This window comes from Gossypium arboreum, chromosome 7 (assembly GCF_025698485.1).
Source record: "Gossypium arboreum isolate Shixiya-1 chromosome 7, ASM2569848v2, whole genome shotgun sequence".
NCBI lineage: Eukaryota > Viridiplantae > Streptophyta > Magnoliopsida > Malvales > Malvaceae > Gossypium > Gossypium arboreum.
Genome location: NC_069076.1, coordinates 69360290 through 69386270, shown reverse-complemented (window position 1 = coordinate 69386270; position 25981 = coordinate 69360290). Strand labels below are relative to the sequence as shown.

At 34.5% G+C, this 25981-nt stretch overlaps 1 protein-coding gene and 1 long non-coding RNA gene across 2 annotated transcripts; one reads left to right on the top strand and one right to left on the bottom strand.

Moving 5' to 3' along the window:
- Positions 1–7206: 7206 nt before the first annotated feature.
- LOC108450802 (transketolase, chloroplastic) lies at positions 7207–11062 on the bottom strand. The gene is made up of 7 exons (XM_017748580.2): positions 10187–11062; positions 9991–10081; positions 9780–9885; positions 9413–9695; positions 8975–9123; positions 8735–8888; positions 7207–8595 (listed from the first exon to the last, which is right to left on the bottom strand). The coding sequence occupies exons 1-7, from the start codon at positions 10679–10681 to the stop codon at positions 7636–7638; spliced, it is 2238 nt and encodes a 745-aa protein (XP_017604069.1). The 5' UTR covers positions 10682–11062; the 3' UTR covers positions 7207–7635.
- A 771-nt stretch (positions 11063–11833) lies between these two features.
- LOC128295077 (uncharacterized) lies at positions 11834–25748 on the top strand. The gene is made up of 3 exons (XR_008285379.1): positions 11834–12004; positions 21780–21889; positions 25407–25748. It is a non-coding gene; the product is annotated as an uncharacterized LOC128295077 (long non-coding RNA).
- Positions 25749–25981: the final 233 nt, after the last annotated feature.

Here is a 25981-nt window from a genome sequence, read left to right as displayed (position 1 = left end):
TGAATTTCTTTAACCAGTTAAAATTCCTCAGTGGAAGTGGGAGCAGATAATGATGGATTTCGTTATGGGGTTGCCTTTAACCTCTACTAAGAAAGATTTGATTTGGGTCATCGTTGATCGATTGACCAAATCAGCCTACTTCATTCCTATTCGAATAGATTACTCCTTACAGAAGTTAGCTAAACTACATATTGCAGAAATTGTGAGACTACATGAAATTTCGATTTCGATCATTTTTGACAGAGATCTGCAATTTATGTCTAAGTTCTAGAAGAAACTCTATGAGGCCTTAGGCACCTGACTTAATTTCAGCACTGCGTATCACCCCCAGACTGATAGACAATCGGAGTAAGTTATTCAGATACTAGATGATATGCTTCAGGGCTGTGTGATAGACTGTAGGGGTGGATGGGAGGAATACCTACCGTTGGTGGAGTTTGCATACAATAACAGCTTTCAGTCTAGTATCCAGATGGTACCCTAAGAGGCCTTATATGGATGTAAGTTTCGTACTCTGTTATGTTAGACTGAATTAAGTGAACGCCGGATATTGGGTCCTGAGTTGGTTTCTGAAACTTAGAGCACTGTGAAAGTGATTCGTGATTGCCTAAAATTAGCCTCTGACTATCAGAAGTCCTATGCGGATTTAAAAAGAAAGAATATTGAGTTTTCGGTATGTGATCAAGTGTTTCTAAATGTGTCACCTTGAAAAAAGGTTCTCTAATTTAGACGCAAGGGTAAGCTGAACCCGAGGTTCATTGGACCTTACTGTATTCTGAAGCGTGTCGAACCTATTGCGTATCAGTTAGAATTACCGTCAGAATTAGAATAAATCTACGATGTGTTTCATGTCTCGATGTTGAGATGGTATCGGTCGGATCTGTCACACATTGTTACTGTCGACGAGATCAAATTGCGACCTGATTTAATGTTCAAAGAGGAACCTGTCCAGATCTTAGAACGTGACATTAAGATGCTTATGGGAAAAACTATTCCTCTAGTGAAAGTTCTTTGGCAGAACCACGGTACTGAGAAAGCCATGTGGGAATCGGAAGAATCAATTTGACGGCTGTATCTGTATCTGTATTTGTATCTGTATCTGTTTGACTCAGGTAAAATTTCGAGGTCGAAATTTCTTTTAAGGAGAGAGAGTTGTAAAGCCCTAAAATTTTAAGAATTTAATTGTAAGACTCTACAGTAATTAGATTTCTGTATATCTAGTTTTGTGCTATATTTTTGTGTTTAAGGTCTCGGGTTTGAGTTGTATCATTAAAATTTTTATTCTTTTAGAACAATCCCTGTCTATGCAGTATATGGGTAAAGGTAGTTCTGTAAGAACCTATGACAAGAATAAGCCTACTGGTTTACTGGTTAAGCATTTATTTGTATTCTGTCTAGTTTTGAGTTCGAATCCCACTATATGTGTTAAGAGAATTTTTGCTAGTTGTTGGAGGTATGTTGGTGGTTAAGACAAAATTTCTTAAAATTTGGTTAACATCTGTATCTTTTCTTCTTCTTTTTTGTTTTTATTTTTTTTCTTTTCTTTCTTTATTTTACTTCTTTGATTTCTTCTCATCGAGTGTGTTTAACATGTGATTATCGAAAATTAGTGAGATTTTTACATTATTGAAAGACTTCTGTATAAGTTCTATCAGAATTCTTCGACTTCTGCGAGGTTTGGTTAGATTTCTATTACGGTGTTAAGTTAGGAATTATCGAATTGCTTTACTTAAACTCTCTGTTAACTAGCTATTTTGTTCCCTTAGGTGTGAGTACAGAGGGAGGCAACCCTTCACGTGTTGTACTGACTTAGCATGGTAGAATTATTGATAAGCATTAGTTGTTGAAGTTCCCTAGTGTCGATTTATTTAACATAATTAACTGTGTATTAATGTTGTGTTAATTAGTCGTTTAGACAAATGATTGACTGTTGAATGGTTAATTAGGTTTTGGGTAATCTCCGTATTGTTTCCGTCAAAGTGAAACCAGGTGCGTATCGAAAACTTTAGTTTTTGTAAGTTTCGATCCCCGAAAAATGGTAGCTGTGATGCCATAGCGCCAATGGCACGGGTATGTCATATGGTCGTGTGGCAGGCCGTGCAGTAGGCTGTGTAACTCACTGTTCGTCGATTTGGGGCCACACGGGCAAAAGACATGGGCTTGTGTCTAGGCCGTGTGTGGCCATACTAGTGCAGGGTTCACACGGGCAATGGACACAGGTGTGTGTCGAGGCTGTGTAACTTATTGTTTATGGTACAAAACTGTACGAGCAAGGTACACAGGCTTGTGTAACTCACTATTTGTAGTATAAAACTATACGGTCAAGGACACGGATGTGTACCCATGCCGTGTGAGTCACACGGGTAGGGATACAGATGTGTATCCGGGCATTGTACCTCACAGTTTATGTTTTAGAGCCACACGAGTAAGGCACATGGGCGTGTGATCAGGCCATGTGGCATGTTATTGTGGTTCGAAACCTATTTTCAAGGTTGAAAATGTTTCTTAACACTGATACTGGTATCATTCAATGTATGAATTATTGAATTTGATCATATAAGAACTATCTGATACTCTAAAATTGATTTGTGAGTAACTTAATTATACGAAAACTATAATGCTTATTCTGATGTTGAACAGTCTTATTTGATTGGGAAATGAGTTAGAATGATTGAATACGTGATATGGGTATTTATGTTCTGCATCAGCATGGGTGGGGGTATTGTGAAAGAGGAAGAAATATGTTCTGAAATCATGGCTACGCCACAATGAGCATAAATCTAATTCTGGCGCTTGTCGCATACTGAACTAGCAGCTAAGTTGCATTTCTGTAAAAGTGTCAATAAACACTTTAAGGTGTGTAGGCTTGGTTGGGCATTGAATGTCCTTAATGGTGTGCTGGGATAGTCGAAAACGGTGTGTAGAAGACGGGGATAGGAATATTGCATCTGAATCTGATCTGTATCGTGTATGAACTAAAATTGCACATATCTGCTCTGAATCTGAACTGAAATTTCTTCTGTATCGAACCGAATCTTTGAATTTAGAACTACTTTATAAATGTGGATTAATTGAATAAATTTCTTTGACGCACTGAGTTCACAACTCATTCTGTTATTGTTTGGATTTTAGGTAGTTTGCAACTTGAACGGGTCGGAGCCATGGGAGCTTGGTCGAACTATTAGCTTTCTTAAAATGTTTTGATAGGAGTTTTGTAACTATAATAGTATGACTTTGGAAGATTATATACTCAACTAATCTTGCGTTAAATTTTATGTGAATCATGGTTTATTATTATTATGCCTTGCGTAATTTTTAAGTATTCATAATGTAAGGTTCTAAGCTTGGGCTGGACTTCTAAGCTGGGGTTTTATACCTAGCAGACTTTATGCTGGTGTAATTATAACAGGCCTTGAGCCTAACAGGCTTTGAGCCGATGTAACCGTATCAGGTAACTTGTATGGAAGATACTATTTCAAGTAACCGACGAATTTAAGAGCATTTTACAACCTTATACTCTTATATATGGTGTATTAGTTCATGACTTGGTGATTATAAATGATGTAGATTTTATAGATTAAATTATCTTGGTTGTTTGAGATAGGGAATCATCATATGTTGTTACATTAATATACTTAAATTTACGAGTATAACAAGTTAACTTCAAGAACTTACTAACCATTACTCGAGCTTACTTCGTTTGATTTAATTTTGTAGGTCCATTGGAATTTTGACGTCGATTGGATCTGCTCAAAAGATCTCACCCTATCCACTATATTTCTAGTAATCATTTTGTTCATTTTGGGTTTAGTTTGAAGTGACATGTAAATAGGGTATCTAGATGTATATGTTTTAAACTTTAGTTAATAAACAACTTTTGTTGGATTAGTAACTTGTATATGTTATTTTGGTACTTGTTGGATGTGGTTGGTGTCTTACAATGGTTATATATGGTTATCATTAAGTATCATAATGAGATGGAAATGGTTATTATATGTATAAGTAATATGGTATTGGTTGGTAGAATAGATGTAAAGAAGTTGATATGTTTAAGCTAGCATAATGTATGTGATCATGGTAGTTGTTACGTTTTGAATTGACATTTAAATTATTGTGCCAATGAAGATATATTGGTTAGGCACATAGGTTGTTGTGATTTGGCATGATTTGGTTATTTTGGGATGTTCTTGAATGTGTTTAAATAGGGTGAAAGTGTCTTGAATGGATTTGGATTGGTGCCAAGTAATTGAGTTGAAATGGCTTGTTTTAGGGGTTATTTAAGAAGCATGTGGCCTGGTCACACGGCTGTGTGTCACATATGGTCATGTGTACCTTTAATTTTTAAGTGCAAGTTTCATACTGTTTGCGACACGACTGTGTGCCTCAAGTTAGTTTGTTGCACGACCTACGACATGGACTGTGAATCGACATCGAATGTACACACGGCTTGGCATACAGGTTGGAATATGATCATGTGTCCAGACTTCAAATGCACACACGGTCTTGGTTATGTCACACAATTTGGGCTATGTCACACGGCCGTGTGACCCTTGTTTGTGAAAATTTCAAGTTTTTCTTCAATTTTCTGTTTTGTTTCGAAATGACCCCTAAATGTTTTCAAACTATTTTTAGGGCCTCATAAACTCAATTTAAGGCCTGTGAATGTGTTTTTTTTCTATAATTAACTTATGTTATTGAAAGTTATTAATTAAATGGTATAATTGTTTCTAGTGTAAGATAAATGTTCCAATTTGTATCGTAATGTTCTGTAACCCTAATCCTGCGGCGGAGATAGCTTAGGGGTGTTTCATTCTTCATGGTCTTCCCTTAAATTATTTTATTTATAATATTATTATTTTACTTATAAAATTATTATTTTAATAAATAAATTTCATGTTAGAAAAATGGAAAAAATGGATATTCATTTATTTATAAATATTATTTTAATTTTTATGTATTTTTATTGAAAAATATTTTTTGATATATTTTTCATTTTTTAAAGTTTTTGATTTTTTAAATTTTAAGAATTAAGACTAAATTAACACAATTTGTAAAGTTAAGGGTTAAAATTATTGTATTTTTAAAATTAGGATCAAATTGTAGAATCAGTAAATACTGGAGGGTTAAATTTACAATCATATCAATAAAAAGAGCTTCCAATAAAGATTTAAAGAATGAGTGATAAAAATATTAAAATTAAATAACGATAGTGACTAAAATAGAAAATTTTAAACTTGAGTGACCAAAACAAAAATAAAATGATAATTGGATGACTATTTTTATGGTTTACCGGTTAGGAAAAACTTGCCTTGGATTAATTGTACCTCGTGCTGCTAGAGCTTGTGCTTCTTACATTTAAGTATTTATTAATTTATTTGTATATAAAATGAGTTGGTGGGATTGAAAATTGCAAGCAATGTTTGATTTGATGCGGCTTATGACCTCTTAGGTAGTTAGGTTCCGGTTTGTACCCAATATATTATTTATATATATATAAATACAACATTAAGGATTGAGCTCCTAGAAAATCTTAAAATTTCAATTTAATTATTCATCTATTTTACTTTTTAAATTTAATTAATTTTAAAATATAAAATGATTAAAATACATAAAAAATTTATATTAAAATTTGTTAATTTATAAAAATGTTTTTAATATTTTCTGATTAAAATAATATTCTATTAATTTATAATCCCAACTCAAAAAATAAATTTGTTTAATGCAAAAACTATATCACTTACATTAACGCAAAGTTTCGTTGTGTTTTAGTATACTTTTAATGTAAATTTCATCGTATTTTATTTTGCAAATAATTCTATTTAATGAAAATGTTTTAATACAAAAGATTTATTATATATATATATATATATATATGAGAATCACACTTTTAACACTAATGTTACATTTGGTAGACATGTTTTAGTATCTGAGTTAGTAATAAACTAATTCAATCAGTAATATTTAATTACTCTCATGATTTATTGCTAGCAAATAGAAGGAAAGTTTTTTGTTTATTTTGAAGAGGTCTTAGTTTTTACAAGAATTTTGACTAATCTTTCTAATTTCAAGTTTAAATTTGTACTAACTATTTTCTATTTTATGTTTAGCTATTGTGATACATAAGTGATAAAGAAGAATTGTATACTCTACCATTAGACATATTTTTGGCTTTTTATTTGCATAACGAACAAATCTTAATACTTTACTATAGCAAGATTTTAAAAATATAATAAGCAATCACATTGGCTTTATTAATTCGAAAGATTATTTAAAAAAATTATCAACATATGTGAATTTGAGCAATATTATTGGATATAAGTATGTATTTCTGCAGTGATCCAATAATCATACATAGGAAAACTTTCCTAATAGTTAGGTTGACTACATGGGATGTAGTTGGATTAACCAGTAACTGGTCTTTAGGTTGACCAATAGTGGGAAACATTTTACTTGTGCAGCGAGGGGAGGGAGATTTATTGGTGGCATTGCTAGGAATGGCCAAGTTCACACTAGCAGCCATCCTGGTTTAGTTACATTTACAACACGGACATCTTTGAAGCATTTTTGTTCTGTAGTGTGCTTTGAGTTCCCTATTTACTACGTTAGATTGCTAACTTCATTAAAAGTACTCTGTTTCTGTGATGATGTTTTTGTTTGCTTATATGCACCCTGGTTTAGTAATTTGTTTTAACTCCATTCATTGCTTCTCTGGTCCTGCAACTTAAAAATTCATAGAATGACCTACTTCCTTCAGTACTTGAATATCAAAAGTAACATTGGGAAACTTTTTTGTTCTGTTGGTAGACTACCTTCCACCACCAAATTAATGGGGGGCAGCTGAAGAAAGGATATGCTGGTGGAATATGCCGAAGTACCTTCATGTCCATATCAAACATGTTGCACAACAACAGCACAATAAACTGAGATTTTATTTATTTGTTTTGAGATGAAAAGATAATGAAAAATGAGTACACTAAAAAACTTTTTTTAAGTAAAAGGACAATGAGGATAAGGTGGCACTCTAAGGCAGGATCTCGAACAACCACAAACTTATCAAGAACTCAAGACCTTGCCTTCTTCCCTAGTGGATCCCATCAACAATTCTTGGCTTCATGTATAGCCTTTTTCGAATGGCTATAAACCATTTCTCAATCCCATCCAGTTTAATGAAATGAAATCTTCTTCTGGCTGGATTCTAACCACCAATTTCAAACAAAGGATAGAAGTAATGCATTTATGTAGAATCAAGCTGGTTATTTGGAAAACCAACATTAAACAAACTGGTCTTACATCTTAGGCCAAGCATATTTGATCAAAATAATGGCTAGATTACACTAGTAGACAACTCTGTTTCAAAACATAAGAAAAAAAAAAGGGCAAGCTAACTTGAAGCAACAAGTATCGCAAAACTCTGGGAAAAAGTCCGAGAGGAAATTACAAATTGATGATCATACACAAACTCTACCCTCCCTTTCTCTCTATGTTTTGCTTTTTGATGAATCACAGGCAACATAAAATATAAGTGGATTCTGATTCTTATTAAAAACAAACGAGACTGTCACAAATGGAATGGTCTCTCTTCAGTGTAACCTCCAACCCAGAACCACAAATTTCTCCCGACACTTCTAAGCAAGCTTAGCAAAGTTCTTTTGCTGCTGCAACAACAGCCTCGGGAGTCAAGCCAAACTCCTTGTATATTTTGCCTGCTGGTGCACTTGCCCCGAACCGGTCAATTCCAATAGCCTTCCCCTTGGATCCAACAATCTTCGCCCACCCAAATGTTGATCCAGCCTCAATACTCACCCTAGCTGATACAGCAGATGGTAAAACGCTTTCCTTGTAGGCATCTGATTGCTCATCAAAGAGCTCCCAAGAAACAAAGGAGACAACCCTAACGGTCTTGCCTTCCTTCCTTAGTTCATCGGCAGCTTTAGCGGCAATCTCCAACTCAGAACCAGTTCCAATCAGAATTACATTGGGATTGTTGCCAGAAGAATTGTCTGAAATAATGTAGCCACCTTTTTCAACTCCCTCAATGGAAGTTCCAGGAAGTTGGGGCAGCTTTTGCCTAGAGAGGGCAAGAATAGAAGGTCTCTTCCTGTTCAGAACAGCAACCTTATATGCACCAGCTGTTTCATTTCCATCAGCTGGACGAAGCATCAAAACATTAGGCATTGCACGGAAGCTTGCCAAGTGTTCAATTGGCTGGTGGGTTGGTCCATCTTCCCCAAGACCAATGGAATCATGGGTCATAACATAGATAACTCCTGCTTCACACAAGGCAGAAATCCTAATGGCAGCTCTCATGTAGTCAGTGAAGACAAAGAATGTAGCACAGTACGGAATGAAGCCCGGGCTGTGAAGGGCAATGCCATTGCAGATGGCTCCCATTCCATGTTCCCTAACACCAAACCTAACATTGCGCTCCTCAGGGGTGTCCTTCTGGAAATCACCATACATTTTGAGCAAGGTCATGTTGGAAGAAGCAAGGTCAGCACTTCCACCAAGAAGGCCAGGGAGTACTTTTACAAGGGCATTGAGATTTTGTTGAGAGAGATTTCTGGTAGCATCAGCTGGGCTCTCTGGAGTGTATGTCTGGAAAGTGCACAAAAAACAGGACTCAAAATATAGACTTACATTCCACTTTAATCAGACTGTATTAGTCCCATGAAAGAGAACAACTAAGAATTAAGGTGTCAAAACATATTTAGCAAGGACAATAAAGGTTGCTCACTGGAAGTGCCTTCTCCCAACCAGCTGGTAGTTCACCAGTGATGATTGCCTTGAGCTCAGCAGCTTCCTCTTTGTACTTCTGCTCATATTCAGCAAACTTGGCATTCCATTCACCTTCAAGAGCAGCACCCTGAGGGGTATGGCGACTCCAGTGACTGCAGAAAATGGAAAGAAAGTTTTGAACACTAAACCAAAAAGCATAATCAGATGCATATACAGAAACCCCAAGAGATCTCCTTACGCTTTAACATCTTCTGGTACATGGAAAGGCTCATATGGCCATCCAAGGTTTTTCCTAGTAGCATCAACTTCCTTGGCACCCAGTGCACTCCCATGTACACTATATGAGTTTGCCTTGTTAGGAGACCCATAACCAATGGTGGTTGTCACCTGAAAGGAAAAAAAGGAATTTAATAAACATGACAGTTTGAACCACACAGTAGAGAGATAATAAGGTTGAATAAGTAATTAAGTAGAGAGATGCAAGCTTTTTCAGTTTTCAATTAAGGCATTCTAATATGATGCAGGCCTTTTCAACGAAAGGTTTAGTAGAGAAGTCAGTTTACCTAAGAAATATGGAACTTCAAATTATTCTAGATAAGATTCAAAAAAATGAACAATGCAAGCACATTAGTTCCAAATAGGATATAGGAATGTAAGCCTGTTGGAAACATCTGACCTTGATCAGAGTGGGCTTGTCTTTGACAGCCTTTGCTTCCTTGATTGCAGCGCGAATTTCATCATAGCCAGTGTTTCCATTCTTGACCCAGATAACATGCCACCCTAGCCCCTCAAAACGTGTTTCAACATTCTCAGTAAACGCAATTTCAGTGTCACCATCAATCGAAATGTGGTTGTCATCATAGAAAGCTATAAGCTTTCCAAGTCCCCAGTGTCCAGCAAGTGAACAAACTTCATTTGAAATACCCTCCATTTGACAACCATCTCCCAAGATAACATATCTAGGAAAACAAAGGCTAATACATCAGTACGAGATCAAGCATGCAGACGAAAGAAAAGAGGGACCTAGAAAGTAATCATCATACGTGTAGTGATCAACAATCTCATTGTCTGGCTTGTTGAATCTAGCAGCCAAGTGTTTCTCAGCAAGAGCCAATCCAACAGCATTTGCAATACCCTGACCAAGAGGCCCTGGGAAAAAAAAAAAAGCCACATTTAAATACATATATTTGCTTTATGTTTAGTATGATATTATCAACAAAATTACGATCAGTTCAGCAGAGGAGCCTTACTAACCAGTTGTGACTTCAACTCCTGGTGTTTCAAAGTTCTCGGGATGTCCAGGGGTTCTGCTTCCCCACTGACGGAAACTCTTCAAATCTTCTTCCTAAAGGATAATCCATGATTATGAATTTTGATCATTTCCCAAAAAACCAAAGCTCTCAAAATAGAAATTACTTAAAAGGAAAGAGAGAATATGAAAGAAGCTTGCCAGGACACTGTCGTAACCAGCGAGGTGAAGCAGAGCATACTGCAACATACAACCATGACCAGCGGACAGAATGAAACGGTCACGGTTGAACCAGTAAGGGTTCTTGGGGTTATAACTCATGACTTCATCGTACAAAATGTGACCCATGGGAGCACAGCCCATGGGCAACCCAGGATGACCTGAATTCGCCTTCTCGACCGCATCAATAGACAAGAATCTGATGGTGTTGACGGATTTCTCGACCAAGGAAGTCTCGGCGGCGGTGCCAATTGTTTCGACGGCAGCAGCACGGACCCGGCGCTTGTGGTTGGAGCGGGAGGGAAGGCGTCGACGGGAAGAGGAAGCGCGAGGGATAGAAGATTTGAGGCCAGAGAAACCGGGAAAAGAGAGAGTGGAGAGGGAGGGGCGGTGGTCGGAGGATTGGGCGGAGGCATGGGAAGAGATAGCGCGAGAGAGGAGGGCTTGAGATAGGGTGACAGATGAAGTAGAGGCCATTGTTGATTGAGAGGGTGAGGATAGTGAAGGGACCCCTCTTTGTTTGATAAATGTACAGTGAGGCAAAGTATAATAGCCACCAACTCTCTTTGATCTTCTCGTCTACACAAAGGGACAAATAGTGTGAGCTGACCGTTAGATTCCAACATCCCTTATATCTCCACCTTTGCTTGTGGGTAACGATTTCAGATCGCTCTCTCTGCCTTTCATTCTTTTTTCTTTTTTTACTAAAAGATATTCTGGATAAATAAATTCTTAAACTTTAGGCCACTGAAGGAAAATTTTGCACTCCTTGCTGCATTATTCATGCAATCAAATCCACATGTGCAGTTACGCATGCCAAGTAAACACAGACGGGAACTTCATCTAAAACAGCTCTGTATGTTGTAGAAATTCCATAAATGCAAAGGTACAAATATAAACAATAACAATATATCTATAAGTAATGTTTTTTTAACTGGATCGATGATCGAACTAGTCAAGCCATTAATTTATTTATCTGGTTAAAATATTTTTAAAAAGATTAAAAATTTTGGTTCAGTCGTCAGTTTAACCGATTCAAATCCATCGGATTTTTAATCGATTCAACTGGTTCGTATTAATTCCTAATCTAATTGGTTCAAAGTCATTTTTCAAACCGATTAGTTCGGTCTGATTCAAATAACATTATCTATAAGGTTATTGTTTTTTAACTTTGATATTGTGATTTTTTTTGTCATTTATCCATATAGGTTTTTTTCCAAAAGTTATTCTTAAATATATTTTTAGGGTATCTTGATATTATAAATGTCGAGTTTGGTTGTAAGTGTCGAATAGCATGAGCAAAATTTGTCACATTCGATCTAGTAGATTCAGGTTAGTGGACCAGGTGTCCAAATTGGATCTCAAAACTAATTTCAAAAATTGTGGTCTAAGATTAGGTTCGGTAATTTGGGATTAAGTGATCAGAAATAATTTTTCCTTAAAACAGTTTTCAAAAATAAGTTTGGATTTAAGAATAATTAAGAAAAAAAAAATTTAATTAAAAGAGGGTTAATTTGTAAAAATGTCAAATTTAAGAGTTGCCAAAAAAAATTATACCAAAGATTTGAAAATCAGTTTTGTTCCCATGACTATAAAACCAACTCACCTTTTTCTTCCGTCATTCTCTCCATTTTAAAAATTTGCCAAACAAAAATCTGCACATTTTCTCTCCAAAATAACTAACCTCCTTGATTTTCTCTTCTGCCAAACACAAAATTTCCTCTCAATTTTCGAGAAAACTCTCAAAATCTTCACCAATTCTCTCATTCTTTTCTAGTTCATTTTTCTTTTCCAATCAAGGTGAGATTCTGTTTCTTGACTATACTTCCATGCATGTTGCTTTTTCAAATCAAGATTTGATCATCTAAAATGAGATTTCTATGGATCTAAAGATTTAAGTCGAAATTGAGATCTAAAATGGTGAAATTAGTATTTCCAAGCTAAACTTTAATTTCTAAATGATTTCCATGATTAAGAGATTTATAATCTTATTTTAGCAAATCATTACGAGATTTTAAAGATTTGATGGTTTTCCCTCTTAAATGTTCATATGTGATGATTTTCCAGAAAACTTAATCTGAGATTTTAAGTGTTCTAAGTGGTTAGGATCTATTCTAAAATGATTATTAAGATTATTAGAATCAGGTTTAAGCAATGGGAACAAGTATTGATCAAGATATCTAAGATTTCAATAAATTTAGTTAAATTTTCGGCTTATGAGAAGGTAGTCTGGACCTGCATTTTTGTTAAGTTTTTGATGTGTTTGTGGTTGTTAATGATCATATTGTGTTATGTTTAATGTGTTTGTAAAGTTTCAAATCCAATAGAGCCCTCTACGAGTAAGGCGAAGCTTGTTTAAGCTTTCGACGAGCAAATGAAAGTTGATTCAGTAAGTGTTTTGGAGCCATTGCTTGTTCGCATGATTCATTGAGTTAATCCGAAGCTTAGGTTAGCCTAAACACCTATCCTAAGTTTCGAGTGTAAGTTTTTTTATACCTTTGCCTCTGTAACACCCCAACCCAACCCATTTGTCGAATCCGAGTACGGAGGGTCACAAATGGACCTATACTTAATTTACTAACTTAACTGCTATAAAGTAGACTAACACAAATAATCTAGTAATAAAATAATAATACTTCTTATAGTAAAAGCCTCGAGTTTACTCAAAACTTGGTTTCTTGAGGTTTCTGTGCCTATATAGATCATTGGTTTACAAAATAATTTCTTAGATTTGGCTAAGGGCTAATTGATTTTATTCTAGACCCTAAGGATGTCATTTGGTTACACCATAATAAATCTAGAGGTGAAGCCTCCATCTGTACTCCCTTTCCTATGTGCATAACTTGATCCATTGGCGATCCTTGATCTCCATTCCATCTGGCTTGGTCCCTCCTCTGAGTCCTTGATCAACTTTGCAAATCCTACGAACATATGCCAACCACTTGTAAGTTCAAATGAACTTAGTGAGTTCCTTCGTTGTACCAGAAATTAACCCTATCGTATGAAGGTAGCAAATGTAAAATAAACTAAACATAAATTAAATCATTGCTTGTTCAAGGCGGATGTTCTTTATCAATGTGGTGACTCCACCCGATCCTTCGAGGTACTCGGCTCACTATGAGACCTTCCTCTGGTCAAACTCTTCTCTTGACCATAATCCAGGTACCTCGCCATATTGGTGGGTCCTATCCTTACTTATTGTTTTTTCCTTTCTTGTTTACACCCCACATATAGAGTGTTTGAAAACCTCTATGGTAACTATCTTGACTTTCCGCCTAAGGATGCTTAGGACGTACATTTCCTTGGCGGACCTCTATAATCGGACCAAATTTTTTTTGTAACACCCCTTACCTGTGTTCGACCGGAACAGAGTACGAGGCATTATTGGACTTAAACACAAGCATACATATATTTCCGAGCCATAAATTTTTTTACAAATTAAAATTTTTTACAATTAATCATAAAGTCCCTATTACGAGTCTACGATGCCCAAAACATGCATTGGAGGTGGTTTAGGACTAAACTGAGAAATTTAGAAAATTTTGCAACACTTAGAAAATTTTTGCCTAAATAGGGGTCACACGCCTGTGTGGGCAGGCCGTGTGGTTATACACGCCCGTGTCCCTAACTCTCTGTTTGTCATCCAAGAACAAATTGAAGTCACACGGCCAAGACACACGCCCGTGTGCTTAGGCCATGTGCTCGATACTGAGCATTCTGTTTTGTAACAATTTAGGTGTAGAAGACACACAGCCGGATCACATGCCCATGGGGCTGACCATGTGTCACACATGGCCTAGACACACGCTTGTATGTCTACCAGTGTGGACAAAAACAAGACTATTTACCAAGCCATTTTGCCACCCTCACTTGCTCACATCTACACAACATTACATGGCACACATTCAAGCATGTAAGAGCAACCAAACAATCACAAACAAGACAACAAGATATCATTCTCATACCATTATTAATCATGCTTAAAACATTAACCTCTCCACATCAAATTATGCAAGATTCCCACATTAAAAAATGACATTAACATAAATATACTTATAACCAACATTAGCCTTTTTCTCATATTCGATAAATCACAATTTATGTAAATCAAACATGTTAGATCATAACTTAATTTGGCCTGAAAGCCAATTACATGATCGCCAACTGAATTTACCATATATTTTCTACATCACAAGTATAGATCAATAATCACAAGGCTTTCGCAAAAACATTCTTATAGAAACCATGAACTCACAATATCATGAAGTCAATGCTTATAAACTTTATGTACATACCTGTACAAATCCATAATACTTACATGCTCTTTCTCTTTTTCGACATACCCATTAAATTACCCGTTAAACCACTTGGAAAACTAAAGGATACTCAGGAATCTTGCATACACAGTACCGTACCAATGTTATATCCCATATATGGTCTTACATATAATCTCGTATCGTTGCTAATAGCCCAGCTATGGTCTTACACGAAATCTCATATCGATGCCATATCCTAGATATGGTCTTGCACGTAGTCTCATATTGATGCCATATCCCAGATATGGTATTAGATCTAATCTCATTAGCCCTAATGTCATGACATTTGTATCTTATCTATTCCTAAGGTTCAACCGGGATTTTACACTTGTCAAAACTTTGTCGAATACGTTCAATGGTCAATCACAATTCATACAATAATAAAGCATTTAAAACACAATTAAAACAATGCATTATTTACATACGAACTACCTCGGCATAAAAATGGCGAAAAGGACCTAACTGTCAAATACTCGTTTTTCCCCGTTCTAATTCCGAACATCGTTTTTCTTGATCTATAATATCACATTTAACTTATTTAATCATTATACTATTCAAATCAGCCCAAAATTTATATTTTATCAAAATTACATTTTTGCCCCCTAAACTTTGACATTTTTACACTTTGGTCTCTAGGCTCATAAAATGAAATGTACTCAATTTCTTCAATACTCATGCCTAGCCAAACCTTATACATGCTTATAGCAGCCCACATTTTTCTTTTATTTGCACTTTAACACCCATTTTACAACTTTTTACAAATAGGTCCTTTTTAGGCATTTTCATCGAAAATCACTTAGCAAAAGTCATTTATCTAACAACTAACATGCATTTTCTACCATTAAACATCAAAATATATACATGTTCAACATGGGTCAAACCCTAGACCTTCAACCATTTCTCAAATTAGTACTAGAAATAGGTAGATCATGTTACAAGGATTTCAAAAACATAAAAATCATTAAAAACAGGGTTAGAACGGACTTACAATTGAGCTTGGAAGCTTGAGAAACCCTAGCCATGGTTTCTTCTTGGTACATAAATTGGCTTTTAATTTGGCTTTTTAATTCATTTAATTACCAAATTACTAAAATACCCTTAATGAAAAACTTTAGAACCACACCTAACCATGTCCATTTTTGTCCAACAACTTAACCAATGGTCTAATTAGCATTTAAGGACCTCCAATTTAAAATTTCATAACAATTAGACTCTTCTAGCATGTAGAACTCAACTTTCACTTTTTACAATTTAGTCCTTTTGACTAAATTGAGTGCCCAAACGTCAAAATTTTCGAACGAAATTTCCACGAAATTATTCTATAAAATTGTAGACCATAAAAATATAATAAAAAAAATTTTCTTCATTGGATTTGTGGTCCCGAAACCACTATTTCGACTAGACCCAAAATCGGGCTGTTACACTTTGGCCTTTACCCTCTTCCCAAACACTAGTACTTAAGGACTTGTTGACACTTCTGTGTTGTGTTGACCTTCAGTAGGGCTCGCCACTTTGGTGAACCCGTTCTCGTTCCACTCTATCGTTCGCAGTGTGAGATTTCTTCCAGTAATCTGCCTTATGCATAAGACTAACCTAGGATCTCACCTGCCCTATGTGATTAACAATTGATTTATTGTCCTGGTAGACTATTGCTCATACGACTATACTAGTCTGCCATCTTACTTACTCGTTTCCTCCCCATGGGCTATCTTTGTGACAGCGTACCCGTAATAGACTTTCCTCAAATAGGAATAGTCTTAACAAACTGTAACACCCTTACTCGCATTCAACTTCGAAACAAGGTACAAGGCTTTACAGAACTTATCACACAAACAACCATACAATTTCGAGTCATGAATTTGCATCAAAATTAAAACCATTTACATTTAATCATAAAGTCCCTGATACGAGCCTACGAGGCTGAAAATGTGTATTGGAAGTGATTCGGGACTAAACTGAGAAATTTAGAAAATTTTACAAAACTTAGAAAATTTTCCATTAAAAAAGGGTCACACGCCCGTGCGGATATAGGACACACCCGTGTAGACAGGCTGTGTGGTCACACACGCCCGTGTCCCGACCCCGTGTAACTCTCTGACTTGTAACTCATGAACAAATTGAGATAACATGGCCAAGTCACATGCCCGTGTGCTAGGTTGTTTGGAAAATTAATTTTCATAAAATAGGTGCAGACTTCACATGGCTAGGGCACACACCCGTGTTCGAGGCCGTGTCATCCACACGGCTGAGACACACGTCCATGTCTTAACCCGTGTGCTTAATTCTGAGCATTCTGTTTCTCAAAATTAAGGTGCAGGGGACACACGGCCAGATCACACGCCCATGAGGTAGATCGTGTGTCACGAATAGCCTAGACACGTGCCCATGTGTCTACCCATGTAGACAAAAATAAGGCTATTTACCAAGCCATTTTGCCACCCTTTAATGTACACACCTACACAACATAACATAGCACCAATCCAAGCATATACATACAACCAAACATCCACAACCAAGACATCAACACAACATTCATGAAAGGCATCATTATATGAATATACTCATAACTGATATTGGCCCATTTTCAATAGCCTTATACAGAATGAACTTCTAACCAATATAAGCCAACACATTTGGCCAAATCAATTATGACACATAACAAAATGACCAAGTCCCCTATACATGCCATAACTCAAAATGTTGAATTCATTAGTTCCAAAATATTGTTGATAGTGTGAATGGATCTCAGACGATCTCCAAACCCGAGCTAGGTTGGTGACATTAAAAGATAAGGGAAAGAAAAGGGAGTAAGCTATATAGCTTAGTAAATTCATACGCAAATAATATGCATTTTAACAACACCTTAATCATGCAATTTATATAATGTGAGATAGCATAAGAGTTACTAAAATCTCATAGTTATAACTTGCTCAATCACAACCTTACCGAGAGTTCATCACCCATCAAGTTTATTACTTATGAGTTCTATGTACATACCTGTACCAACTCGTAACATAGCCACATCCTTTCACATCTTTGTCATTCCTATTGAACACTTGGAATATTATCGGATACTCAGAAAATCTTTCATGTAAGTGCCACATTTGTAGTCAAAGCTACCTCATATCTCATAACACATATAGGCTCACTCTCGAGTTATTCACGGGCCTGCTCACACAAGCTATCAGTCAGGACTAACTACACAGTGCTGCTCACACAAGTTGTCAGGTATCCACAACATATGCCACAATACCCAGCCACTGGTAGGACGTACAAGACCAGCACCCGGATCACATAAACACATATACACATGGGGTTTCTAGTGACATGTCACTCGTATCCTATTTTATTCCTAAAGTTCAACCGGGATTTCTTGGTTGGCGAAACTTTGTCGAATACGTCTAAAGAGTCAATCACAAAATTCATGCAATATTAAAGCATTAAAACATAAATATAACATTGCATTATTTAGATATGAACTTACCTCAGTACAAAAATAGTAGAATTGGACCTAATCGTCAAACACTTTCTTTTTCCCCCGATCTAGGTCCGAACCTCGTTTTTCTTGATCTATAATAACAAACTTAACTCATTTAATACTCATATTATTCAATTTAGCCCAAAAATCATATTATGGGCAAATTAAGTTTTTGCCCCTAATGTTTCATATTTTTACGATTTAGTCCCTAAGCTCGTAAAATGAAATATATTCAATTTCTTCAAAACCGAAGCCTAGCCAAAGCATTTTTATACTCATATCAGCCCACCTTTTCCTCTTAGTCACACTTTTACTACTTATTTTATAACTTTTACAAATAAGTTATTTTTAACATTTTTACTGAAAATCACTTAGCAAAAGTTGTTTATCTAACACCAAACATGCATTTTCTACAATTAGACATCAAAATACACAAATATCTAACATGGGTAAATTTTAAACTTCATCTTTCTTTCAAATTAGTCCTTGAAATAGCTAGATTAGGTTATAAGGATCTCAAAAATATGAAAATCATTAAAAACGGGCTAGAACGGACTTACAATCAACCTGGAAAGCTTGACAAACCCTAGCTATGTCTTCTCTTGTGATTTTTGGCTATGGGAGGATGAAATTGAGAAGATAACATCTTTTATTTGTTAATTTTTGTCTTTATTAGCCAAATAACCAAAATGCCCTTAATGCCAAACTTTGAAATTTCACCTTACCATGTCCATTTTTGTCCAACTTAAAGTAAAATGGTCTAATTACCATTTAAGGACCTCCAATTTAAATTTTCATAGCAATTAGACACCTCTAGCTTGTAGAACACACATTTTGCACCTATTGCAATTTAGTCCTATTAGTCGAATTAGACACCTTATCGATAAAAATTCTTAATGAAGTTTTCACACAATCATTCAATCATACTATGGACCTTAAAAAAATATCACAATAAATATTTCTACTTCAGATTCATGGTCCTAAAACCACTATTCTGATTTGACCTTAAAACGGGCTGTTACACAAACAATCTGCCCCCAGACAAAATCTTTATTCTAGGAGTGGAATTCCCATTTCTCTCACAAGTTTTTATTCTTGTGTACAACTTCATTGAGCACTTCCTGGTGGCTCTTAATTGAGGATCCTTCTTTGTGATCCTTGAATAATTTCCCTTCTTACATTTTCCTATTTTGGCCAGCTCCCGCATGACCTATCTTTCTTTATTTTTCATTGGGTCTTCTCCCATGCCTTGTCAACTATCACAACTTCCCTTTACCATTTGCATCACTTTTAGAGGATACCTCATGATCCACTTGCCATACTTATGCTTTCTCTAAACTCTTCTACCATATACGTGGTTTCTCATGCTTAGCGCATTGGCAATATATCCTGCGCTTGTGGTTTTGGTGAACTCTATGGTTGCTATGGCTGAGTTATGGTCTTATACTCTTCTCACCTCATTTCTCATGTCCCAATGGACTTACCTTGTGTTTATTATCCCGGCGGACTATTTCTATTTTGTGTTTACTGTCCTAATGGATTATCTTTGTGGTTGCCATGGCCTCTTTCATCTATGGTCGTATACTGTATACCTTATACCTTGTTCCATGTTACTATGACATCTTTCATCCATTATCTTACACTATGTACCATATACTAGATTACCATAGCCTTTTTCATCTGTGTTCTTACGCCATATACCGTCATCATGGTGTCACCCCGAAGTACTAGTCGATACCACCATCACATTAAATACCATTCCATGATTCATATTACTCGAATCCTTCTCCTAGTACCTCATTCACTCTACCTAACCTTGATGTTTGAGCATCGTAGTGTTCCCTCCGCAAGCCTTGGAGCTTCGCTCGAGATGGTAACTAACAGGGTCACTCCCCCTTTTCCTATCCTAACTTAATCTAACCCATGAAGGTTTTTGCCATAGTCATGCAACGGATGCACATATCATCATGTTTCATGTTTATACAAACATGGCATACTCTAACAACATAGATCCTAATAGTAGGTTTGGAGTTAGGAACTCACCTAAAATCCTATCGCTTAACTTCCTTGAATGCTATAGCTTCGATTCTTTTAGCGACCACTTACTAGTTTCCCTACTTTTCCATCTTAATCCGTATGAAGTCTGCTCTATGCAAAACCTTCCATGTCGTCTTCTTCCTAAAAGTAATCGAAGAAGATGATAAAGAATAGAGAAAATAAAACAAAATTAGGAGAAAAATATCCCTGTGGGCCATCTCCCAGTTATTTATAGCCCTTCCCATGATGTTATCACCCACCTTATGAGAACTTGCAATTATGTCCAATCCAATTTCTAGCTTTCCCATTTCTTTCAATATAGGCCACCAACTTGCAGTCTCTTTCAATTTAGTCCTTAAATTATTTCAAATTTCCTGGTTATTAGATATCCGGGTGGTACAACCTCATTTTGAAAAATGGTGTTGGTGTGATGTGTGATGAATATGTAATGTGATAATATAACAAGTAATATGTGAAAATGTTTGTATATGACAAGTGGTTTACTGGTATAATGCACACCTATGTGAACAAACACTAAGTTTGGTTTGCTGTAATGGAATAGAGTTGTAATCAGTAATTCAACTATTTGGTTGAATGGAATGATGTTGTAATAGCATAAGGAAAAAAACTTAAATGACTAGAGTATCCTTAGCAGAATTTTTTTAGGTAGATGATTATTGTTATTGTTATTAAATTTTAATAGGATTATTATTAAAAATAATTTAATAATAAATAATAAATAATTTAATCATATTTTAATATAATTTAATAAAAATAAAAATATATAATTTAATAATATTTTTAATATAATTATTTTCATAGTAAATTATTTTAAAATATTTAAAATATTTTGTATTAAATTATATTTTGAAATTAAATAGTTTATATTAAATTATATTAAAATATTTCAAATATTTTATTTTTATATTTTTAGGTCCAAGTTTTAAAGGACTAATCTGGAAATTAATTTTTTTATTCAATGTGGAATGGAATATCTATTCTTTGGTGAGACCAAAGAATAGCTATTACAGGAAGACAAGTAGCAGGGAAGTAGTGGTCATTCCATTGAATGAGTATTATGTTCAACCAAACAAAGGGATGGTTTACCATTCAATGAATAAGTTCCCCCCAACAAAACATGGTGTAAATGATTGTGGCTCATTAAGCATTATAGTGGCACTTGTAAATGCATCAAGTGTGAATGTGATAGTGATGTGTAAATGATGAACATGAACAGAGAAATTGTGCATAAACCAGTAACTAAATGTGCTGATATGGGTTGACATGTGGGATTAAACTTTCTTATGAACTGTTAAAAAGGACTTTGGACTTTGGTTTGTGGTTATTTGGATGTTTGTGGATAATGTTGATGATACATGATTTGTTTAGTTGAAGTTGTGTATTAAAAATTGAATAAAACATGATTAAAATTGCTAAAAAGGTTAAAACATAATTCTGGAAATTTTGACATGTTTAAATAACCAAATGGTTCAAAAAGATCACATAGGATCCTTAGAAAACTATGATATGCTGATATGGTATGTTGAGCAATTGAGTTGTAAGTTAAAAGTTGTATGCTAGCATGTAGTGTGAATTGAAGTACGCAAATTTTCCATTGTCTGTTATGGTATGGTTAAGCATGTTTTAAATGGTGTTCGAAGGAAATAGGACTTGTTAGGAATGAGAAATAGGCCTAAATACACAAAATGGTATGTTTGGGAGTGACCAAAGTTGGAAATTGCAGGTTGCTGGGATGTTTCTACAAAAATTGCAAACAATGTCACGACGACATTCGGATGTCATCAGGACAAGGGATTAGCATTGGGACACCCTATGTCATGTTGTCGTGATGAGGTGCGTCCTTTAGACCACGTTGCGACGTGGTAAGTCGTGTCATCACGAGGTGATATACTATCCATTTCTAGGTTGTTTTTCTAACATAACAATTTAGTCTTTAGGTTTTAGGTAATGAAATTGGATTCTAAAATCTTATAAAATGCTTTGGAAAACATACATACCTGAGATTTTGATGTCTAATTTCATAAAACCAAAGATTATTTTGTAATACGGTTATTTTTTTTATATTTTTTCATTCTTTCAATTTAGTCTTTAAAACACTTGTTTTTAAAATTAACGGAGAATAGTTAATCGGGTTAAACTGATTCTTTAAAAAATGTTTGTAAAAGGATTTTAGAATTGAAACATATTTCTAAATTTTTATTATGTGTGTATTTGGATATTATGTGAAATGACGCAATTGAATGATTTATGTTAGATAAAGCATGTAACTAGGTTTTGTTGTTCATTCATGATTATGTATGATCTAATTTCATGTCTATGACTCTCGTTATAGGTAAGATTAATAGGAAAATAATTATTTGTACGTATGATTATTTTGATGTGTTTTGTGTCACCTTGGTGAAAAATATGACGTTCTGGATTTGAGTCAGATCGTCCCAGCCAGGTTTGGGATGCCACAAAATTTATTCTCCAATGATTTGGTTATGATGAAAAGGCAACAGTATGAACTCGACATCCATAGGTTTCGAGGTCCTAACAATTACTTTTCAGAATTTCTCTTAGGAATCTTGTAATTTATTGTGACAAATAGAGATTTGACATAATGAAACATGAACTCAATTCTTGTATGTCCTTAATTCAGATATTTTATGAGTCATGAAAGTCATCAACTTTAAGCGAACTTAAGTTGGTTGATCCACTTTCCCTCTCTTATAAGTTATGCAATTTTCTTGTAAAAGAATCATTCAAAAACAACCCTTTCAAAACTGCTCATCCCTAATCCGCTTAAAATCATTCCAACAACCTGTGAAGTTTGTACAACTCAGTAAATCAGTTAAGTATTTTTTTCCTAAAATCAATGAATTAATGGTATGAAAGTTGTCATTAGTTTTAGTTTATTGTTGTGATAAATTTTTAAGTATTTTTGGAGCTAATATTATGTTTTTATTATTGTTACAATTGTAGAATATGTTTTGTATATGGTATAAAGTTGTGTGATTGTATATGGTTGTTGTTGTATTAAGTTAGTGTTAATTTTGTTGGATTATTTATTATTAAGAATGATTAAAATTGTATATGAGGTTATGCTATTATTATTGTTACATTTGTTGATATGTTTTGCATATGGTATAAAGAAGTTGTGTTAGTGTTTATATTTTCTATTGAAGTAAAATAGTGATTTTTTTTGCATTCTTTGTTATTAAAAATCTTGAAATTGTTAAAATATTTGTAATGTTGGAAATTTAATATTTGATAGTCTCAAGATGATGGATCGATTTATGACACAAATCCATTTGAATGAAGATATAATTTTGATTGATGAGGGAGTTGTATTCCAATAGGATACATTTTTTAACATGACTTTTAGAATGATGCTTACTTAGACAGTATGAAAAGAATGATCTTAAGGAAAACTAAGTTGAAGGTACTAAGTAGATATCCAATATGAAGTATAGATTTCTGATGTCCAGTAGAAGGGTGTGTAAATATATTATGGTGGATCTCAATAATAATAATGATATTGAGACAACAAAATAGGGGGATGGTGCAATAGAGTTTTTAGTGGAGGTCAATAATATTCCCAATATTGGGTACAAGATTTTAAATTATGCAAGCACTTTGACTATTCCAATGTGTAACAGCCCATTTTTAGTCAAATCAAAAAAGTAGTTTTGGGACCAAAAATGTGAGGTCGAAATATTTATTTTATTATAATTTTTAGGTCTATAACATGATAGTATGATTGTGTGAAAATTTCGTTAAGAAATTTTATCGTTTGAGTGCTTAATTTGATAAAAAGGACTGAATCGCGTAAAGTGTAAAAGTTGGGTTCTAATAGATAAAGGGGTCTAATAGCTATGGAACTTTAAAGTGGAGGTCCTTAAGTGGTTATTAAACCATTTTAGTTAGTATTGGACAAAGATGGACATGAGATTTATGTTTTAATTAGTTTAAATGTAAGGTTAAATAAGTAATTTGGTAAATTAAATAAAGAAAATAATGAAAAGAATGTTGTCATCTTTTTGGTTTTATTTTCATCACCAAAAATTTGAGAAGAAGAATCCATATTTGAAGCTTGAACATTCGGCTAGATATATTACCTTGCATTTGAGTAATTTTTCATCTCGTTTTTAATGATTTCTATGTTTTTGGAGTCGTTGTAACTTAATCTAGCTAGCCCATGGACTAATTTGAAAAATTATTAAAGGTTTAGGGTTTTACCATTGATGAAAATGTGTATATTTTGATGTTTGATGATAGAAAATGAATTGTTATTGTTAAATAAACGACATTTGTTAAGTGATTTTTGATAAAATTGTCATTTAAGGATTAAATTGAGAAATATGAAAATTATGTGGTAAATGTGAGAAATAAATAGAATATAGGGCTTTCTAGGGACTTAATTGATATTCGGCTAGCATGTGTAAAATTTGAATTGCATGAATTTGTATTTTTATGAGTTAGAGACTAAGTTATAAAGAAATTGAAATATTAGGGGCAAAAGTGTAAATTTTCAAAATATGTATTTTTGGGCTAAATTGAATAGAATGAATAATAAATGGATTGTATTTGATTATATAGATCAATAAAAGCCTCGTGCGGAACTTGATCGAGGGAAATATAAAGTTTTCGATTAGTCGATTCTATTACATCATTTTTGTGATCGAGGTAAGTTTGTATGTTAATAAGCATTAATAATAATTTGTGTTTTAAATGCTTTATTATTGAATTAACTGTGAATACGATCTTAAAAAATGCTTGACGAAGATTTGGCAATGTTAAATCCTGGTTGAACCTTAGGAATAGATAGGATACAAATGATATGTTATTAGGGGTTATGTGATTTGGGTGCTGGTCCGTACGTTCTACTGGTGGTTGAGTTATTCGGCATGTTTTGTGAATTCTCATCAGCTTGTCTTAGCAGCACCGTGTAGTTACGTCTTGACCGTCATCTTGTGTGAGCAGACTTGTTGATAGCTCGAGAGTGAGCATTATACGAGATATGAGATTGAGATAGCTACGACTATGTATTGGCACTTAGGGTGCGAGATTCCTGAGTATCCGATATTATTCCAAATGGTTCAACGGGTATATCAAGGATATGAAATGGTGAGGGATAGATACATATCAGTACAAGTATGTACGAAATCATATGAGCATTGAATCCATGAAATTGTGAGTTCATGATTAATTATGTGAATGAATAAATGTTAACTTTGTGATTAAATGGTTTTGTAGTATATTATGTTTATATTACTTTAATGGTGAATGAATGGTAAGTTTTACTTATTAACTATACTAGCTTACTAAGCTTTATAGCTTACTCTATTTACTTTTTCGTGTTTTATAGTGTTTTCGAAGCTTCCTCGGATTGGGAGTTGTCGGAGATCTAATCACACTATTCAGCTGTCATTTTGGTACTTTTGAAATTATATATTTAGTTATATGGCATGTATAGGAGTTGTGGTTATATGTTGGTAATGGATTTAGCCAATTAATTTGGCTTGTAAATGTTGTAAGTTTTGGTTATGTGTATAGCCATGTGATTTGGCTCATTTTGGTATACTTAGTGTTATATATATATATGTGTGTGTGCAAATGGTCTTTTGTTACGTGGTTGGTAATTGTCATGTGAATGCTTGTTCGTGGATTGGTATTTTGAGTATCAAATGGTTGAAATTTGAGATTGGTATGCTTGTGGTTTTAGGTAAAATAATGCATAATTGAAAGTGACCATATAGGTGATTTGTGAACGTGAAATTGGTATGAAATTGAGTAGCTAATTGTGATCCTTGTGTGTCTTGTGGTTGATAGTATTGATATAACATGAATTGAACTTGGTTTAGATGAGTTTTTAAATGCCATTTAAAGATGTAATCATATGCATCTAGTTTGTGTAAGTGAATGTAAGATTAGGTGAGAAAG

Excerpts from the sequence above, each read along its gene's own strand:
- LOC108450802 (XM_017748580.2), bottom strand. The coding sequence starts at position 10,681 with ATGGCCTCTACTTCATCTGTCACCCTATCTCAAGCCCTCCTCTCTCGC. Across the intron at positions 10,082-10,186 it reads CTGGTTACGACAGTGTCCTG|GAAGAAGATTTGAAGAGTTT; the intron begins GCAAGCTTCTTT and ends ATTATCCTTTAG. Across the intron at positions 9,886-9,990 it reads AGGAGTTGAAGTCACAACTG|GGCCTCTTGGTCAGGGTATT; the intron begins GTTAGTAAGGCT and ends TTTTTTTCCCAG.